General features: G+C 33.7%; 3 protein-coding genes across 3 annotated transcripts in view; 1 reads left to right on the forward strand and 2 right to left on the reverse strand.

Moving 5' to 3' along the window:
• LOC136417842 (lactosylceramide 4-alpha-galactosyltransferase-like) overlaps positions 1–1051 on the reverse strand; it is a 95075-nt gene extending 94024 nt beyond the window's left edge. Inside the window, exon 1 of the mRNA XM_066403686.1 lies at positions 1040–1051. The gene's annotated coding sequence lies outside the window, so the exon portion shown is untranslated. The remainder of the gene's footprint in view (positions 1–1039) is intronic.
• Positions 1052–2064: 1013 nt separating this feature from the next.
• On the forward strand, positions 2065–13532 carry Ube4B (Ubiquitination factor E4B). Its single transcript, XM_066403698.1, has 16 exons — positions 2065–2381; positions 3826–4098; positions 5267–5934; positions 6030–6188; positions 6246–6374; positions 6431–6645; positions 6698–7316; positions 7478–7702; positions 7763–8000; positions 8057–8132; positions 8288–8465; positions 8523–8751; positions 8808–8921; positions 9301–9434; positions 9717–9904; positions 9989–13532. Exons 1-16 carry the CDS (start codon positions 2358–2360, stop codon positions 10054–10056), a joined length of 3537 nt encoding a protein of 1178 aa, XP_066259795.1. The 5' UTR covers positions 2065–2357; the 3' UTR covers positions 10057–13532.
• A 3443-nt stretch (positions 13533–16975) lies between these two features.
• heix (UbiA prenyltransferase domain-containing heix) lies at positions 16976–20154 on the reverse strand. The gene is made up of 2 exons (XM_066403602.1): positions 19734–20154; positions 16976–19683 (listed from the first exon to the last, which is right to left on the reverse strand). Exons 1-2 carry the CDS (start codon positions 20038–20040, stop codon positions 18992–18994), a joined length of 999 nt encoding a protein of 332 aa, XP_066259699.1. The 5' UTR covers positions 20041–20154; the 3' UTR covers positions 16976–18991.
• Between the last annotated feature and the right edge of the window lie 113 nt (positions 20155–20267).

The following is a 20267-nucleotide window of genomic DNA, read 5'->3' on the forward strand; positions in this document are numbered from 1 at the left end:
ATTTTAATTCATTTCTTTTGTCATTATTCTGAAAATATCTAAATTAAACACTTGAAAATTTGTAAAATTTAAATGTTTTCAATATATTAACATAGATTATTCACCAGGATTTGAGCAACCATAAAAAATACCGAGGTCCATTAAATTGGAACAAAATTTTTAATTTAAAATTGAAATAGAAAAGCTTAAATTTTGGAAAACGTTTTTATATTTTCCTCCGCTTATTTGGAGAGATAGTTCCAAATAATTAATACTTAATCATTCTAACTGTCCCTCTTCTACAACATGGCCATACTTGAATCTGACGTTTCGATTTTCGGCAACCATCATCAACTTTGTTTTTTTTTCATGACTGCCATCTTGGATTTTGGAAAAAAGGCAGTTAAAGAATACATATAATCATACACTTTTCCTTATAGACTACAAATTATTCATTTTAGTGAAAACGGTTAGAGAAAACACGAAGACGATCACCTAAAACAATACAATATGTACAGTATGTTCTATTACAAAAATCATTATACATATACAGGGTGATTCAAAATTCAGTACAAAAAATTTAGGAGAGCATTTTTGAAGTAAAAATAAGACTTTCTTTCCTCTAAATGTGGATCCGCAAATGGTTACTTACTACTTACAGGATGTTAATGTATTGTCATTATCGAAATTCACAATAGGCTAAGACTGCGTAGTTTAACACTCCTATGGGTTTCTTATCGAGTTTATTGAAATCTAAGACTCTTAGGAACGATGCAGACAGAAAACAGATTATTACAAAATAGAAAAATATCCAAATTTATTGAAACTTAACAATAAAGTGGTTGAAATGACTTTGGAATTTTAAAAGACAGATCAAACGCACTAACTTTCCAAATTGTCTACACATTCGAAAGAAAAAGTGTAAAATTGTCTAATTACGCCGTCATAGCTTACTATGAATTTTGATAATGATAATATTTTAACACTCTGTATATCAAAAATTAAGCATTTTCGGATCCACGTTTATAGGAAAAAGGTCTTATTTTGACTTAAAAAATACGTCCATATACTCTTTGTCTTGTATTTTGAATCACCCTGTATGTTTATTTTATATAAGTTTTACATTGCAGCTATATTGTTTTAGGTTGAATCAGTTTTTTAACATAATTTACAGATTCCACATCTAAAGGTATAACAAAATGCTATTTCGGATATTTTAATTTATGTAAAGGGATATTAAAAAAAGAGAATTTTGCGTCTAACTTAAAATACCCTGCAGCAAAATTATTTTGGACTGAGTGGCATTTATTTTTTAACGGATTGTAAAACTTTTGGGGTCAAAATGTGTAATAAATATTGAAATTTTGGTAAATCCATGGGACCCACCCTATGTGCATAAATTTTCTTATGAGTATCAAAAATCTGTGAGAAGCAAAAAAGTTCCAAAATACAGGGTGTCTCATTTAAAAGTTTTAGGGTCGTCGCTGGTCAACCGGAGGTAAGAAAACACTGAAAATTATTCATAAAAATTTTTTATGTTGTGTGATATAAGATATGTAAATTTCAAGTTTTTATATAAAATAACTGAAAAATTATAGAGTGTAGCCACTTTCTCTCTTCTCCCTGCATACAGAACAAAAAACAAAAACTTAAATATTATTTAGCATTAACCCTAAACTTAACTGAAAAATGAAATTATTACAAATTGATTTTGAAAACGTAATAACATAACATTATGTATTTATTCACAGTTTTGTAGTATTTTTCCTCGTACATTCGATTATAGTTTTAACCTCTATAAAATAACATGGAACTACCTAAATAACCGCGGAAAAACAAAGAGAATTCGCGGCCAAGTTCGTTTACACGTAAATAGACGCCGTATTTTTTCGAATTTTCTGAAATAGTGAAAAAATAACCCAAGGAAGTGCGCAGCAGATAGGCTTGCTCCTGCGAAGTTCGTCCACCAGCCGGCAACACTGGCGCCATGGCAATTTTATTGCACAGCTCCAACATCGTTCCAAGGAAAGAGAAAACCACATATAAGGCGGCATCACGGGATAGAGGAAGATAAGAAATACGAGTGCGGCGCAGCATATGCGTCTTTCAGACTGTGAATGACAAAGCATGATTTTGCAAAATGTTCGTTTAGTCTAATGGTCCATGGTAGAACAATCACTAGTCAGTACACTCAGCTGTTAAAAGGGGTGACTGACATTAGTTTTGACGTCGAACCTTGAGTGCAGACTGAAAATTTATTTTAGTGGGTATTTATTTAGGGAATTGAGGTGCGTTTTCAAACAAATATAAAAATTTAGACACAACTTCAAGAACCTGTACGTACACCCATTCCGCCAAACGCAGAAAATCGCCACAGAATGAGCGAGCTTAGCCAGGAAGAGGTAAGCAAGTTTCGTAGGCTGATTTTCAAGTTTCTTTGTTATCATGTATTTAGCCAGATCAATTGCTCTGTTTGCTAAACGACTGCGTTGCAAATAACGTGCCTTGTTTCTTTTCAAAACAATTTGAAGTCGCAATGGCAAAATGCCTTTGGAGTCAAAATGTCCCTCAAAAATCCGTGGTTAACACGTTTTTCCATACAGTCTTAGCTGAGAACCAGGTTTTGTTGGCCTTGTAAACAATTATTGGTATTCCAATAACTACTATCTCTTCAAGGCTGCAGTAAGGACTGAAAGCTAAAATCAAATCCCATTCATGTATTGATTAGCTTACATCCAGTTTACCTGGTGTAGAAATAGATTTATCTTTGTGGCTTTGTTAGGCTTTCTAATGTAGCTTATGCATGGAATCAGTCATTGTTCACTGAACAATGCAATAATATTATCTGTTGCCAACATTGTCCATTGCCTAGTTCCTTTTGGTTGCTATTACTTAATTATTGGTTAATTAGATAAATAAAAAACTTGGCACTTAATTGATTAGCAACTCTGTGTGCACTAGACTTCTCAAATTATTGTGGAAACGTCCATCAATACATGTAGTATACACTGATTAGTTATTTTCACAAAGTTATCAGAGTCACTTGCCCTAGAGTTTATTCTCCAATTTTCCTTAGTGCAAAACTTGACAAGTGACATTTCTAATATCAGCACTCGCAGAACCAATTGCATGCACCCCTTGATCTCAGCAAAATTCATTTTTCATTGACAACTTAGTAATAAGGGGTGATCATTAGAAAAGCATTTAATGGTAAATAACAAATTGCTTATGCAACACCCTATATTTAGTTGATCTGTCACTTTTTTAAAATTATCATCCCTTAATACATTGTGCAACTAGTGTTAAAAATTTGCAGTTTTCACAGGAGTACATGCTTGCATGCATTTTAAAGTGTTTTTTTTTACTTCCAAGATTAGGTCAACTCACCCAAATCAATAGATCTTGCCAGCTGATTTGTCTCTGAGTTTTTACATTTTCTGGCAAAGAAGTTGAAATACCTATAATATTACCTAACTTTTTTCAATTTTTTAATAAATATAGTAAAATTGTTTGTCTTAATTTGGACTCTTTGAATTCAAAAACTGGCTGGAATGTGGCCCATCTCTTATTTTTTAGGTACAGGCTGAGATAAGATTTTAATTGCCGAAATATTGTTGTACATCAGATTCAACTTACTAGTGCACAAAGCCCATTTCCATAGTTATACAAACTTTTTGTGACAATCCAGAAAAACCATAATATTTCTTACCATAAAATTTTGTTATGATATTTTCTCTCTATTTTAAAGCTTTTAAACTGGCTTAATTATATTTTTCTACATATTGTATTTTCGCAGCCTCAATTTTTAATGATCAGGCATTGAATCATGCATTAATCTCTGTTTAGATTCGACGCCGTCGCTTGGCCCGATTGGCAGCACTCGAAAGTGGCTCCCCATCGAACTCAATTTCACCACCAATTACTCCAATATCACAATCACCTATGTCCACCACTCAAGGTCAAAGCCCTTCGGCCTTCGAATCTCAGGGAAATTCGTTGGAAAATAAGTTTTTTCCTTCTGCGAACGGTGTTGGAATTGAAAAATCAAGTTCAAAAAGTGAGATTAACGCCATGCCTGTGGTTGAGAAGGAAAAAGCAGAAAGCCATGGAGTGTTCAAGGTAAGTTGAGCCCATTAATTACACAGAGTCAATAGGTATCGTCAGTGTAGATATTTTGATAGTTGATTCTAAAGTCAAAGTGGATTTTAGGGTACATTTATATTGATACACACAAGAATATATGTGAATTTTATGCTGAAAATAATCACCAGCTTTCAAATATTTGTCTCTGGTAACCATTTCATAAAGGCATATCAGGTGTTTTTGCTAAATCCCCCCTATTTTTGTGCAATTTTGTTTCATCCAAAATTTGAATTTTTCGTAATCTAATACATAAGTCCACACATTGCATTTTTTCCCAGAAGTTAATTTTAATCAGAAAGACCACATTATTTAAAATAATGAAGTTATCATCCTTTCCTATTACTGCTTAAACCAGAAGTCTTAAATAACTGTTACATATGCCAAAAAATGGCAAATTGTCAAAATATTACAAGATGAAAAATCAAAATTTTTATTTCAAAAATTTTGAACAAATTTGAAAGAACCACTTTCCAGAAACACTCGGTATATATCTGGTATAAAATAACCGGCAGTAAAGAAGGAAATTTTCCTTTTAGACAAGAAAGAAAACAACTACAGAATGATAGGTTATTCCCATCAAGAATAAAATCGAATGAGATTTTCAATTAGATTACAAAGTTGTTAAATAAGTAAATACTTATTGGGTTTTAATGAGATTCCAGTTACTGTTCTGAAATGTGCTGCTCCATTTTTGTCAGCCACTGTTTGTTATTGTAAATGAGAGTTCCATCCATAGAGGGAATATTTCCTAACAAACTAAAACTTGTTAAAACTGTTTCAGTTTTTAAATAAGGCAGGTCCCAAGAGCCATCAAATTACAGACATTAAGCCCTTATTTTGTTTCAACAAGCGATTTACATAGGTCATATTGCCTGTTAATTAGTAATACGTTCAACAATATATTGAATGGAAAAATTTTGAATTTTGGTGGTGAAATTGTTAATAAAGATATGAAAAACCAATCTCACTTTGTCATTCATATTTTTTATTGATCTTTTTATGCTCTACGACATACCATTCAGAAATGTATTCTCAGATGTTTAAGATTTATAGGTTCAACCTCAGGTTCGTTATTTTTCGACCAAGTTTTAATATGTAAATAAGTACAAACGAAAAACAGTACGTGTTTTTTTTTGCTTTAAAGGAACCAAGTAAACCCATCGATATTCAACTTCCGTCAAGTTCGAAGCAAAGATCTAGGGCTCCACCTGTGAGAAGCGATTCCGAAACTAGTTCGATTCACATGGAAGTGGATGAGGCTAGTGGGTGTGCAGACAAGCTAGGTGCTAATACAGACATAGATTCCGGATTTGAAAACATGGAAGTGGACGACTCAGACCTGCAAAAAAAGGACATACACCGACATAGAACCACCTCCTCATCTACTGAGCTCAGTGTGGAGCAGCTACAAGAAAGCGTGGCCCGAATTTTGCAGGCCTCGTTTACAAAGTCATCCCCATCTCGTGTGTTTTTACCTCAAACTGCCGAATATCTCAAAGAGAACCCGCATATTACTATTCGTGATCTTACCTCGACTGCTATTATGGAGATGCTGTCGGTGATTGGAAAGGGAGACAATCCGTTTAGAAATATTACTCCTCCTAGTCAAGACATCACTGATACATATAGTTTGCACTCAGGATCCGTGAGCCCCGTGCAAAGTAGCCCAAGCACTAGTGATATGCAGTGTCCTGTGCCAGTGCTAGTTATGAAGGAGAAACTAGATGATGAATGCCCAATTAATTTAGCAACAAGTTTTCTAATGGAGTCGTACAACAGGGTTGCGCAGGAGGAGAGGAATCATCCTAAAAGGTGAGTATGTAAGTTAGATGAAAACCCCTTTTTAACATTTAAAATCAAATTGTTGTAATAACAACACGATTAACACTTATATAACTCTTATACAGATCCAGTATTCCTCCGCTAAGCGACGTCTTAACCGAGGTTAGAGCACAAATTATCCAATACACTGCCCTAGTGCTCCAAGGAAAACTTGTACCAGGCTTAGATGAAGGTTATGGAAAGTCGCCTTTACTTTCGCCAATAGTACATCAAACTGTTCCTAGGTATGTTTAAAATTATTAATAGTAAAATTTGGACAGTAAGATAATTTTCCTTTCCAGAGGATTTTTAACGGAATTAGTAACTCGAACTCATACAAATGAGGATGTTTTCTCTAAAGTTTTCAGTCCCATTCTTCAGGGGTTATTCAGAATGATGAGGGAGGCGTGTGTGGTTGAAGACAAACATAGGTGATTTAGATCATAATTATTGTAAAGTCGATTGTTTTAATTAATTCAATATTTAGACTGCCTCTGCAAGCGTTATTCGAGCTTGCAGACATACGATGCGGCATTAGACCAATATGTAGCTTAATAACAAAACAGTTTCAATTCGGTGTAACGGGACCGTTGACGAATGCAGGAGGGCGAGAACTAACTACCATGTCTTTCTTAGGCCCATTTTTGGACATTTCTATATTCGCTGAAGATGCGCCAAAGGTGGCAGAAAAATTGTTTTCAGGTTTGTCTCGCTGAACTTTCACGCATTCCCACAACTTTATTCAATATTGTAGGAAACGCCGCAAACGATAGTACGTTACGACAAGGCTTACAACTAGAACTAGAACATATTCGCGGCACTCTGCACAGAATATTTCACTACATTTTGGCTAACCAAGATAGCAGGGATGCGTGTTTGAAATACCTGGGTGACATTTTGAAAAACAACGAAAAACGCGCTCAATTAGCAATGGAGGAACGCCTGCTTGCAGGTGACGGTTTCATGTTGAATCTCCTGAGTGTACTGCAATACTTAGCCGTGAAAATCAAGTTCAACAAAATGGACTTAATGTATCCGTTCCACCCAGAGGCTAAAGTGCAGATTCAGAATGACACAAGACTGAAATTCTCCTCTCAAGAGGTGGGCGACTGGTTGGAGGAATTGGAGAAATCATACGAGTTTCCCTCACCTAATTTCTCGTCTGTTTGCTGGTTTTTAACATTGCACTGCCATCACTTGTCGCTGCTACCGGTTATTCAAAAGTATCAGCGTAGACTTAGGGCGATTAGAGACCTACAAAAGTTAGTCGATGAGACGATAGCGGCCGAGGTCCAATGGAAGAACACTCCCTTCGCCAGTAGGAATAAGCAATTTATCAAGAAATGGAAACAGCAACTAAAAAAGCTTAATAGGTAAAGTCACATTATTTTTTCCTTTTCGCTAATGTTTATTAGTTTTAAGTTCTCAGTTTTGAGAATTATTTTAATTAAAAGTTTGTAGCAACAACGCTTCCCCGAGTTATAAGAGTCTCCTACAAGTGTCAAGTTTTGAGCAACAATATTTTCATTTCCAGATCAAAAGCATGTGCAGATGCGGGCTTACTGGACAAAAATCTAATGCGTCGCTCTCTGATTTTCTACACTACAGTGAGCGAATACCTGTTAAGTTTAATGACAGGAAATCGCCCCGGCACCCCTGTACCAGATCTACCTCTTCCACCACCTCAGACGCCTGCGTTTTACGCTTTGCCCGAGTGGTATGTTGAGGATATCGCTGAATTTTTATTATTCGCTTTACAGTAAGTCTCATAAACGAATTTATGTGAAATAAATATATTTTCACCATCCATGTTACTTAGATATTTTCCAAGTGTGATATCGGACAACGCCGAGGATCCCTTGATCGCCTGGCTCTTGGTGACAATGTGCTCTTCGAACATGATCAAGAACCCGTACCTAGTTGCCAAACTGATCGAAGTTGTTTTTGTGATAATACCTAGCATCCAGCCGAGATGCGAGCCACTTTATAACCGCTTAATGGCTCACCATATTTCCTGCACAGTTCTGCCAAGTTGCTTAATGAAATTTTACACTGATGTACTTTTTGTTTTACTCGCAAAAACGGATTTTCTGTTAATAACTGCGTTTTGCAGGTCGAGACCACGGGTTCCAGTTCAGAGTTCTACGACAAGTTTTCTATTAGGTATCACATAAGCCTTATTATTAAAGGTGAGAGTTAGATATACGATGTATAAAAAATTGAGGTGTGAAAATATGAAACATATTATTTAGATTGTATTTTGCACGCATATTTGCGAGAAAAACTTACCGCACATAAATCAGTGTCAAATATCCACAAAATAAATAAATGGGGAAATTTTCAGGGATGTGGGCCTCCCCAGTTCATAGACAAGCAGTGATCGACGAGTCAAAGAGCGGGAACCAGTTTGTGAAATTCATCAATATGTTGATGAACGACACTACTTTTCTGTTAGACGAATCTTTAGAATCCTTGAAGCGAATCCACGAAATCCAAGAGCTAATAGCCGACGACGACAAGTGGTGCGAGCACTTATTTTTTTCCCTCATAGACGGACTTTACAATGGCTTTATCTTTAGGTCGAAATTGCCAAGTGATCAGCAGCAAAGCCGTATGCGTCAACTGAGCGCTGACGAGCGGCAGTGTCGCTCTTACTTGACTCTGGCTCGTGAAACTGTCGATATGTTCCATTACTTAACCGTGGACATCAAGGAACCATTCTTAAGGCCTGAACTAGCGTCGAGATTAGCATCTATGCTGAATTTTAATCTGCAGCAGTTATGCGGCAAAAAATACAAAGATTTGAAGGTACGGACACAAGGTGTTCAATTGCCTTTTCTGTGGTAATTTTGAATTGTTTTTAGGTGGAGAATCCGGATAAATATGGGTGGGAACCGCGAAGGCTTTTAAGTCAATTAGTCGACATTTATTTGCACTTAGACTGTGATACTTTTGCGGAGGCCCTTGCCAGTGATGAAGTACGTATCTAACAATTTGGAATATTTCAATAATAGAGTATCAGTTTCGTTTATTTACTAATAACCGTTTTTTTGTACCAGAGTTTTTATTCGGCTAGTAAACATTTTTGTATTCTCATGATTCTAAAAATATTTCGTCATATATTAGATTTTTACTATTTTCGAGCTAGTGACGTTTGAAATAGGGCATTTTTGTCCTTGAGAATTCTGCAATTTCCAAAAAGTTTGAGTAAGATTCCAATGCTTTAACAATCATATATGATTAGGTGCATCAATAATGTATCACTCTTGATGAAGCAATGCGATTATTTGCTTTGAAAGTTATATAAAAAAAAGTTATATTATGAGAAAATTTAGCTTCAATTTAAAACGTTTGCAGAGGTCCTTCAGCAGAGAACTGTTCAATGATGCGGCAGCCCTCATGGAACGAGTCAGCATCAAAACCGCGGTAGAAATTGAACGATTTAGAGAATTGTCAGAGAAAGCTTATAGGGTAGTAGAACGAAATCACAGGTAAGTTAAAGACCAACAGTTTAGCATTCTTTAGTAAATAGTAAATGTAAAAATCAATTTGAGGTAACAATATGATGATAAGAAAGTCGTAAAAAATATAATAATACGGCTTATAGACGTATTAAAAATAATTTTAAATACTCCGTGTCACCTAAAAAAAGTATGAGGGATAACTTTTCTTGTAATGGATCAATAAATTTGATGTTCTTCCTTATTCGTTGAAAATACTGCATTAAACTTCAATAACTACGTAAAAATTATAAACTCAAACGTTTTTCTCAGGTCTGATGAGTGGTTAGAGGAAGCTCCAGACGAATTCAAAGATCCATTAATGGATACTTTGATGACGGATCCAGTGTTGCTGCCCAGCGGCCAGATAATGGACCGATCGGTCATAATGAGACATTTATTGAATAGTAACACCGACCCGTTTAACAGGCAGCCATTGACCGAGGACATGCTGTTGCCAGGTAATTAACCTTAATTACTATTTCCGTATAATACAGAAAGCGTGTAATAGCGGCAAAAATAGTAAAAGTGTGTTTTCGTTACAGTCGATGATCTCAAGGAAAGAATTAGAATTTGGAAGTCCGAGAAAACGAAAGCCAACCCAATGAACTGAGCTGGTCTCAATGCCCAGATTGTAATCGTTTTATTCCTAAATTGTGTTATATTAAATTCTGTTTAAATGACGGTACAACTATTTTGCTGACGATAATGAAGGGCATCCCACAAAGAGGCCAATTCGCTGACCGCAGATTCTTTAAGTATAAACAAATCTAAAGGTAACAAATTGGAGTCCTATTTCTCAAAGCTTTCATATATGGAGGATGTTAACGTTTAATTTAAATTTTGTTCTTTTTCCTCAGTTCTAGAGATATTACATTGAAATTTGAAGAATATGCAACTTTTCAGGGTCTACATAGATAAACTTCTTAATTGTTTGCCAAAGACTACGCATGAGATTTAAAAAATGTCTAAGTTAGTAGAGGATTTAAATATTGACAAATAACTGACTATTGATGAATCACGAAAAAAGGGGCTGGACCCAAAAAAATCACTCTCTAGATTTATTTAAGAAGTCTATCTATTATATATCTATATATATAATATATATTATATACGTACCCTCCAGTAAGTTAGACATTCGCCAAATTTCATCTCAATATCTCAAAAACTAACAAAAGAATTGAATTTCAACTTTTTACACTTTGTTAAGGGGTACAAATAAGTTTCCGCCGTATCAAAAATTAGGAATTTATTGTGAAAGAACGATGTATTATGTTTTATTCAAAGTATTGTTCATCGCTAGCCACTACTTTTTCCCATCTTTCTGGCAGCATTTGAGTACCACGTTGAAAGAACTCTTCATCTTTTAAGGCTATCCATGAATTGACCCAATCTTTGATATCTTCATATGATATAAAGAATTGCTCAGGCAGAGCATGTACCATCGACTGGAATAACTGATAATCGAATGGGACAAGGTCTAATTAAGATGACGCGAGAGGTAGGATTTCCCAGTTAAATATTTCCAAATAGGTTTTGACCGGCACCGCAACATGCGGACAAGCATTATTATAAAGGAGAATAATTTTGTTATGTCTGAAGTAGTAATAGGCGCGTTTTTCTTTGAGTGCTCGACTCAATCTCATTAATTGTGTTCAGTAGAGAGTTCCAGTAATGGTTGTGTTCGGTTTGAGCAACTCCTAATATATGACACCAAACCTGATCTCACCAAATACACAATATGAGTTTTTTTCCATGAATATTATATATTATACAATTTGGCTGTCGATGTTGAAGCATGGCCAGGTGGCCCCCATGATTTTCTTTTCTTTGAGTTATCGTAATAGATCAATTTTTCATCGCCAGTGACTACTTGATGCAAAAAAACCTTTTTTCTATTCCTGGAAAGCAGCATTTCACTCGTGCAAAATAGGCGTTCAACGTCTCTCGGCTTTAATTTATAAAGAACCCAATTTCCCTGTTTTTGAAGCATTCCCAATGCTTTTAAACGATGCAAAATTGCTTGTTACGCCACTTCTAATATAAGTGCAAGTTCTTTTTGCGTTTAGGATGAACCTTCCTCCAATAATACTTCCAATTCTGCATCTTCTTACATTTTAGGCCTTCCACTGTGTTCTTTGCCTTCCACGACAAATTCACTGTTTTTAAATTTGTGAAACCACTCGCGACAATTTCTCTCACTTAAAGCAGCCTCACCATATGCTTCTACAAGCAATCAATGTGCCTCAGCTGTAGATTTCTTCAAATTAAAGAAGTAGATTGAAAGTTCCCGCAAATGACGCTTATTCGGCGAAAAACTTTATATTATTGAACGAAACAAATTATGTGATGCTGATAAGGAGTCACTAACGTTTAAAGGTTATGTTGTTACTAGATGACCAAAATTGCGATAGTATATTTTACATTTGACAATTTCAAGATAATCTTCTTCTGGTGGGGCCATGTTTTGTCAAACGGTGGAAACTTATTTGTACATCTTATATATCTTAAAGCTTTGAGAAATAGGAATTTAATTTACGACCGTTAGATTTCTTTATGGTCAAAGTATCTGTGTTTAGTAAATTAGACTCCTTTCCAGGGAGATCCTGTATAATATGTAATTTTGGGTTATTAATTTTTATGTTTTTTTCTGTTGCAATGGTCCGTGTCTCTAGTTTAATTGTTTATTATTTATTTTTCATCAAAATACGATAGGTAGATTTAAAATATCATAATGTAAAAGGGTTGTCCAAAATTCAAAGACTGACGGCACTTTGGAATCAAAAATAATAAAATGCTTACAGGATTACTTATGTTCATAAGAGACAATATAAATTCAGATAAATAGGAGAAATTGAGATGACAAATACTCTAAGTAGAACAAAGTTGTGGTTTCTTAGGAAAGTGGTACCGTAATAGCAATGATCATTTTGAAGAATGTGCCTAATTCAAGAGTAATTGAGTTTACTGAGGAGCTTCACTTTTGACCAATGCGAGGAATTGACGATATACATATATTAAACCTCAGATGTAGGTGTGCAAATCACACAGCACATCTATTATGACATTACCAAATACCCTTATGACTTGAAGCTTACTATTGTCTACTATCAAATTTAAATTGAACCAATCAGCTCCCACAGATATTTGCCTAAATGAAATCTGCAGAATCTTTTGAACAATTTTATAGTATTTTAAGCATCCTTTCTACCGAACAACTTTGAATTTTTCTTGATGCTATTTTCATATTTTATCAATTACTGATTGATTACTCTTTGAGCTCATCACGAAATTGTTATATATGTAATGTTTAGCAAATGTAAAAATATCAATAACAAGCTGGAAATTCTTGTTACTTATTCTGCAATTGGTGACATTCTGTCATGATTTGACGCCTCAGAATTAGTGTTCTGTATATTTTTTCAAAGGTTGCCATCACTGTTTGGTTTTCGGTACCTCTTACATTATGGTCTTTAATTCTCCCTAGTTTTTCTATCAAAAAGGTTCTGCATTATAGATTTTCTAGATAACACAGTCAAGGCTGATAACACCTGTAGATCTCACCTATGTCCAGTAAGTCGAAAACAATTTTTGAGCTTTTCCAAACATTGGAGATATGTCCAAAAACTGCCATTGCTTTTGATTTCTGTGAATATCAGCTTTAATTTTTATACCTTTGCTGCAATACTTAGAATAAAAGTTTTACGGGGGGCAAAATTATACTGTCAATGTTTTCTTGACCTGTCTATTTTTGTTCAGCCGATAAAACAACAATATAAACACAAAGTTCTGTCGTCAAACAACATTAACACGTAATTAAGTAGGGTGTAAATATTTATTTTCTGAAATCCTCGGCCCCTTGGGAACTAGTGATATGTTTTAACGAAATGTCGGTCTGAAGTAGATAACTGGTTCGTGTATATGTATGTACATGTGTGGAAACTCTTTAATAAACATATTGGTATTTTCAGGCGGGCAAATTAAGGTGTCTAAAATACAAATCAACGGTTTTTTAGATATTATATAAACAATTTTTATATGAAGTTTAGGATGTAGATTGTTAAAAATAATAAAGAAAAATTAAACGTATGGGGTACCTTCCTTTTATCCTAATGAAATGATCACATGAAGTTTGACTTGAATGCCATTGTTAATCGAGGCCATTTATTAATCCTTACACCACGATCCTTGTCTAAATATTCAGTACATGTGATCTGCACATATTAGCAGGAATCACACAGTAGGACATGGAAAATTAACATATTTCCCCCTGTACAATATAACAAGCAAGGAGGAAGTAGTTTTGATTGTAAAATGTAAACAGCCCATACGTTTTAATAGTACTTTTAAATTATATGGGTAAAGGTAAGAACTCAAAAGAAAGGGGTATTCAACCCTACTTGGAACACCTTGAAACTACATGTTAGTAGGTATGTATCTAGTTATTTTACAAGGTGCAGTTAGCTAATGCGAAACATGTTTATAAGACAATAACTTACGGTTCCTTTGCAGCTTTTGGTCCATTTCGACTCAACGAGTTAATTAGTATTCCTGCTAAATTGGAAACTGGAATCAAAACTGAAAAATTATAAGTAACATTTATTGAAACAGTGAGCAATTTTTTTGTACATTAGAGATATGTGAATTTAAAGCTTCTTTTATAGTGTATAAGGGTAAAAACATATCGAACTATATCCAAGTTTTCAAGATATTGCTGTCGATACTTCTATAGCGATGAGAATTTCGTTCACCTGTTAAATTTGGCGTTTCAACAATACTTTTTTAATATTTACTACTATTTTATGGATACATTTCCCGTGGTAATATGTATTTTTGCCGGTAATTATACAGAATTGCCCTCTGGGAACTGTAATCAATAGATTACGAAAAAACTATGAATAAGACAATTTTGAAGTTTTAACACGATATGAAAATCGATAGGAGCAAATCGACAGTATGAATAGGGTATGTTACACCAAAGTGAAATGTTCGTAAAATTTTAAGGTGACTCCAAAAATTTAGTAATAAATAGGCTATTCCATTTAAAATAAGGAAGATAACATCTACTTCTGGTATAACCAGAAGTGGCCGGCACTTGTACATATACATATGTACTTTATGCGTGTTGACTCATCGATTTTCCTATAGTCCCAAAATTTCAATTTTCTTTATTAGTTTAAAACCTTCCCGGAAGACCATCCTATAGAAGCTCAAAGTATACCAAAGGTGTTTCCTGAACAATTAAAATATCTTCGATAAGTCTTCAACCCATAACACTCTAATGGCCATATTTACCATTAATCAGCGTGGCTACATAACTGCTAAATCTATAAATATTAGTAAAAAGAGGTATTTCTTTTATGGAAATTAGCAACTATAGATTACCTACTTAACACCGAGTTAACTTATGGTCATGATAGACCAGAATAGAGAACAATTCATAAGATAATAATTATATGTCAATCCAGTGCCTATTACAAGGTAACAATAGAAAGTGGGAACCATAATTTATACCAAAATTATTAACATAGTTAGACGTACCGACTTACACTTAAAAAAATTAATTTTGGAAATTTTTGGAGAAATTATTTGTCTACATACATAGACTTAAAAATAAACTAGACTTAAATTTTTTCTATACAAATAAACTCAAGCCTTACTAATTCTACTTTAAATGAATCAGAAAATGATTATATATTACTAAATATAGAGGATCTTATTTACAAATTTAAATTTAACGTCACATTAGATAAATTCAATTTTGTCCCAAGAACACCACAATAACATCTAGTAAGTATCCAAAATTTGATATTCTATAAAACAGTATAAGGTGCATACCCACTTTTTCATTGTCACCCTGTATTAAGTTATACAAAAGTTGATCTGCTAATAATAAACGTTTCTGTTTGCTTTATAATAAAGCAGATATGCATACTGTAAGACTAGCAACGTGTATGTTCCTCTGATTAGTTCTATTACCTATTAATTGACAAAATACGTATAAGACTTGTTACTTCTACTAGCGATAAATTTGCAGTTTATCAATACATCAAAGACCACGAAACAGTTTTAAAAGATCAGGCTTAAAAGTTATTGTCATGATTTTATTAATGGCATCTTCTAAATTTGCATTATATATTTAGGTAGCTACTCACCTAGTACAGATACATGAAAATATTAGCTTGAATTAACAAATTGGTGAAGAATATTTGGGCAGTTTTAATTCTATAAAGATAGGAGGAAAATTTTGTCCGGCCTACTTATATTTCTGGCATTTATTTTGAAAATAATTGTGTGAAAAATGTCAGACTGAATATTTTAAAATGTCCACAGGTCAAAATATGATGATTCACCCTGAATATACAGAGCTACGATGTAAAATTGTCTTTTCAACCTTTTTTATTAATTAATATGGATATAATTAAATGCCTAGCAGACTAGAAAGTGATGGTGTTTAAACTTTCAGCGATGTCATTGATACTTTGAGGCAATTTATTACTCTTCGGGGTCCACATAGATAGAATAAAATAGATATACACATCAAAATAGACAAAACAATATTGTTTCAAGAGTTAGGCCGCCAATTTCAACATCTCCATTGCCCCCTAAAAAATCGGTTTCATCTACAACCGTTTTTGAGACATTTGAATATTTTCTTCATTTTTGATAAAGGAATTTTGTTATTTTGGGAATTTTCGAACATTTGTGCATTCGCATTACAATCTTCATTTTTATATAATCAAATTATATTTGAATAAACTTAAAATGCACCTAATAATACACTATAAATCCAAATATTGTACAAGGTGTTCAAAATAGTGAGTAAGATAGGGATTATAGAAACGGTAAAAGATAATATACTTAAAGCTGTAAAAAACTTAAAAAAATTTTATATCTTCTATTATGAATAAAACTTCTGTTCTAACAATATTCAATAGTTTTCTCATCATAAATTTCAACTAACCATAGTCATAACTCTTTCCACAATTGTAGAAAATTCATTTTATTTGGAACACCCAATATAAGTTAATCCAATATATATTTATATCTGCAAAAAACAAAGAACGTATTAAACCGTAAAAAATAATTTAATAAAAAATATTTTAATTGCACGTTGTTCACTATAATCTATTATTTAATAAATATTCTCTAAAAAGTTATATTATAAATAAATAACTGGAAGTTTGCAATTTTATCTAAAAATGATTAGGAAATATATTTTTCAAATCCATATAAATTTAATTGCCACCAGTCATTAGTTCATTATCACGTTGACAAAAAATACGCAGATTGCACAGAGTGTTTCCTAAACATGCAGCATAAACTTAAGGGATATTGCTTGGTTCAAAACAAGAACAAAAAATAATTTCTACAAAAATAAGTGCAGAATTAAGAAAAAAAATGTTTTTTGATCTAAGGAATATTGCCTTAAATTTACGTTTCATATTTAGAACATATCCTCTATACAAAATTTTTAAAGATGAGAATAACCCTGGCTGGAAATTAAACTTCAATTTGTTATGCTGAGTCTCATTAACTACAGAATGGCCATATACTAGATTGCAATCATTGCTGAAGGCAGAGGTACTTCATGTATTTAATTATTATATTTGTTAGGTCGAGGTAGCTATTAATGAAATGCTTAATAATTTAATAATGCAGATCAGACTTGTTAAACCACTACCTCAGATCACTAACTTAGTAAAAGGTAAACCTACCTGTATTAATCTTCAGTTTTCTAGCTGAAGGTATATTGGGGTCATAACGCTTATTATACAGGGTGTTAGGGAAATAACTTTCGTAAATTTAACCAACGATTAAGAACATCATTTTTAACAAAAAGTTCCTTATAACAGGGGTCGAAAACGTAATAGTTTTTTTAAAAAAAATGTCAAAGTTGGTAACTGAAGAGCTATGATAAGTTTTAAAATTTGAATAAAATGTGAAAAAACGTTCCTGGCATATGTGCTTGTTTGACATTAACAGAAAAAAATTAAAATTATTCAACAATAATATTGCTAAAAGCAATTGAAAATTTAATAACTTAAGTGGTAGAAATAAACATAAGCGCCAACGCCGCCCTGAATGTGGCTGAGAAAGAGAAGTTCGTTTTTGTTATAATTGTTTTTTATGGTCCTTATCAATGTCACTCGCCCACTTTGTGGGTGGAGTGATAAGGCATTGGAATACAAAGTAAATAGATAGACCTAGTACTTTAATAGTACACGAGTTATGCTGTGATCATCTGTATTTCATTTGATCTTATCTATCATATGATCCTGTGCAAAAACGCTTGGCACTATGGATAAGTGGAGCCCATTAGGGGCCATCCAGAAGGGATAAGATAAAACCACTCTTATTTTTCAGTTTTGTCATAGACTGTATGTCCTTCCATACTTTTAATATTTTAGTGTGATTTCGTTCTCGCTAAATGCATCTTCTGTAAGTACACGTAACAGATCATCCGCAAAGTGAATTTGTGCGAGTTTTATGCGATTTTATTCCGACTTATTAACACTACCTACGTGACAATGTATCCTTTATGCGAGTATCATGACATGCTTTTGGTTTATAGAGAGGCGTCTCAAAAAATTCTGAAGCTAGACGCATTTACGGTAATCATTATCCAGAAACAAAACTTTCAGCAGCAAGTTTCCCAAAGGCTTTTGGATATAAATAACGTTATTTCTACATATCAAGGACGAGGTCAACAGTAAGAAGTTTGTTCTGAAGATGAAGAACAAATTTAAAATCCTGTTCAAGAGAATTCAACAAGGAGTACTCAGAGTGGAGCATGCATAGACTCAAATGGTGAACATTTCGAATATTTAAGGTAGCAAAAACAATAATAAATTTGTGTTTTTGAGTGTGATGTAAGTGGTGTAAAATGTGTAACGTAACATATTATGTTAATTAAAAATGATAACAATAATTTAAAGATTAATGGCTTTTAAAAATAATGAAATAAGAATCACATCATTTTTAAATTTCCTGAAGACTCAAAAAATTGTGTAAAAAACACTCCAAAGTGACCCACTTCATGCGGCTACTTATGTAGGTCTGGAAATGAAATAAATACGACACGATGTTGCCAATTCTCACAAGATGTTGTTTTGATTTTCTGGGGAAATGATTGTATTTACGACCCATCTTGTAAAGAACTTTTTTGTTCAAAATGATGTTCTTAATCACTGGTCAAATTTATGAAAATTATTTCCCTAACACCCTGTATACTACTTCTCCATTAATTTTATGAAACTTTTACAAAAAAAATACACTTTCATTAAGACTCAAATTTTGTAATTTCTCACATATAAAATCAAAAATTAATAAATATATTTGTTTAATTATAACACCTTACTTAAACCCCAAATCAATTACTAACAGACAATTATTGAGCCAACCACCTATTCACTGCCTAATTAAAAAAGAGTTTGGAGACAACAGAGGAAAATATAGTAATTACCTAATACTTCTTAGATGAAACTTTTTAATATGATAAAAATCAACCTGATGATAAATAGCAGTACAAGTAGGCCCTCTAAAATCTACCTTTTTGTTATAAATGGCAAATTGGGAACCATACTGCATGCTAAAACATACAAAATGCCAAAACACAAATTTAACCTGGCAGTCTTCTTTGGAACTGCCTGTATATCACTAGACCGAAACTGTTTTTCAATTTGAAAAGCACTGGGCAATGTGACTAGAGGCAAAACAAACCATTTAGAATATTTCAGTGTAGCTACCATAAACATAATGTAGGGAGTAAAGAGCAGAAAAGCATATAAAACATGAGAAGCTGTGTGTCCAATAATAATTGCTAAGGTAACTATTCCAACCTTTTTGTCAGACTCTGAATCTCTGGTATTGTTGCTATGAAGAATTGCTTCAGTGTTCAATGCTAGAGGGATTGCATAGTACATGGTGGCCCACTCAATGTGGCCTGTTTGAACCAGGAAGGCAAATAGCACAGAAATAGGGCCAAATATTACTAGAATGAGGACATCACCTAGTGCTATGTATTTAAAACCAATTCCTCCAGTATAAAGAAAACTTGAAGATAAACCACCAAAATACACTAGAGCCAAATGCTCCATCTTTGCTGGGGAAATAGCTGCAGTAAAGATAAACCCAACACATCCACAAATATATAATAAAGCACCTAAAGAAACTACTTCATCTTTCGATAGTATGTGGTCAACTAGGATCCGGTCATCTGACTTTCTATTGTCGATTCCTGCAAGGGATTGTAAAAACTATAACAAACAAAACCATTTCAAAACCTACCTTTCACATAGTCAAAATAAGTATTGACTACATTTCCAGCACCATGTACTGACACTATGGTAAATATGGTAAAAACTAGGGTTAAATAATTAAACCCATCAGCTCCAGGGTACTTGTAGGCAATAGTAGATCCCAAGAGCGTTGGCATTAAACTAGCACTCAAAGACCAAGGCCGCAGTGCTAACACATAACTGGATAACTTCATTAGGCCTGACTTTGTTCGAGGAGCCGTTTTAGAACTGGCACTGTCTGTAAGTTCACCATTTGTGACACTGTCCTTCACAAGGGTTGTAGATTGATCTGACATACTTCTTATGATTAATAGAAAGTGAGACTTCAATGAAAAGTCCTTTAAACGTTGCGGTGTTTATAATTTTGTAGGTATTTAAGATAGTTTTTCTTTTGACAACATAGCAGTTAACCTGCAAATGTTATAACGTCATTGTCACTATCAGCAGTAATACAAATCGGCATCGTTGCTGATTTGAGAAACCAACAAATGAAGGCTGGCAACGTTGGTATTAACGAAGTATC

The sequence above is a fragment of the Euwallacea similis genome, chromosome 30 (genome assembly GCF_039881205.1).
Source record: "Euwallacea similis isolate ESF13 chromosome 30, ESF131.1, whole genome shotgun sequence".
NCBI lineage: Eukaryota > Metazoa > Arthropoda > Insecta > Coleoptera > Curculionidae > Euwallacea > Euwallacea similis.

Bases quoted from the DNA above. Each gene is read 5' to 3' on its own strand.
- heix (XM_066403602.1), bottom strand. From the start codon at position 20,040: ATGTCAGATCAATCTACAACCCTTGTGAAGGACAGTGTCACAAATGGT. The intron at 19,684-19,733 runs GTAGGTTTTGAA...AATCCCTTGCAG, and splicing joins TTATTTTGACTATGTGAAAG to GAATCGACAATAGAAAGTCA.
- Ube4B (XM_066403698.1), top strand. From the start codon at position 2,358: ATGAGCGAGCTTAGCCAGGAAGAG. The intron at 7,317-7,477 runs GTAAAGTCACAT...TTTCATTTCCAG, and splicing joins CAACTAAAAAAGCTTAATAG to ATCAAAAGCATGTGCAGATG. The intron at 8,752-8,807 runs GTACGGACACAA...AATTGTTTTTAG, and splicing joins AAAAATACAAAGATTTGAAG to GTGGAGAATCCGGATAAATA.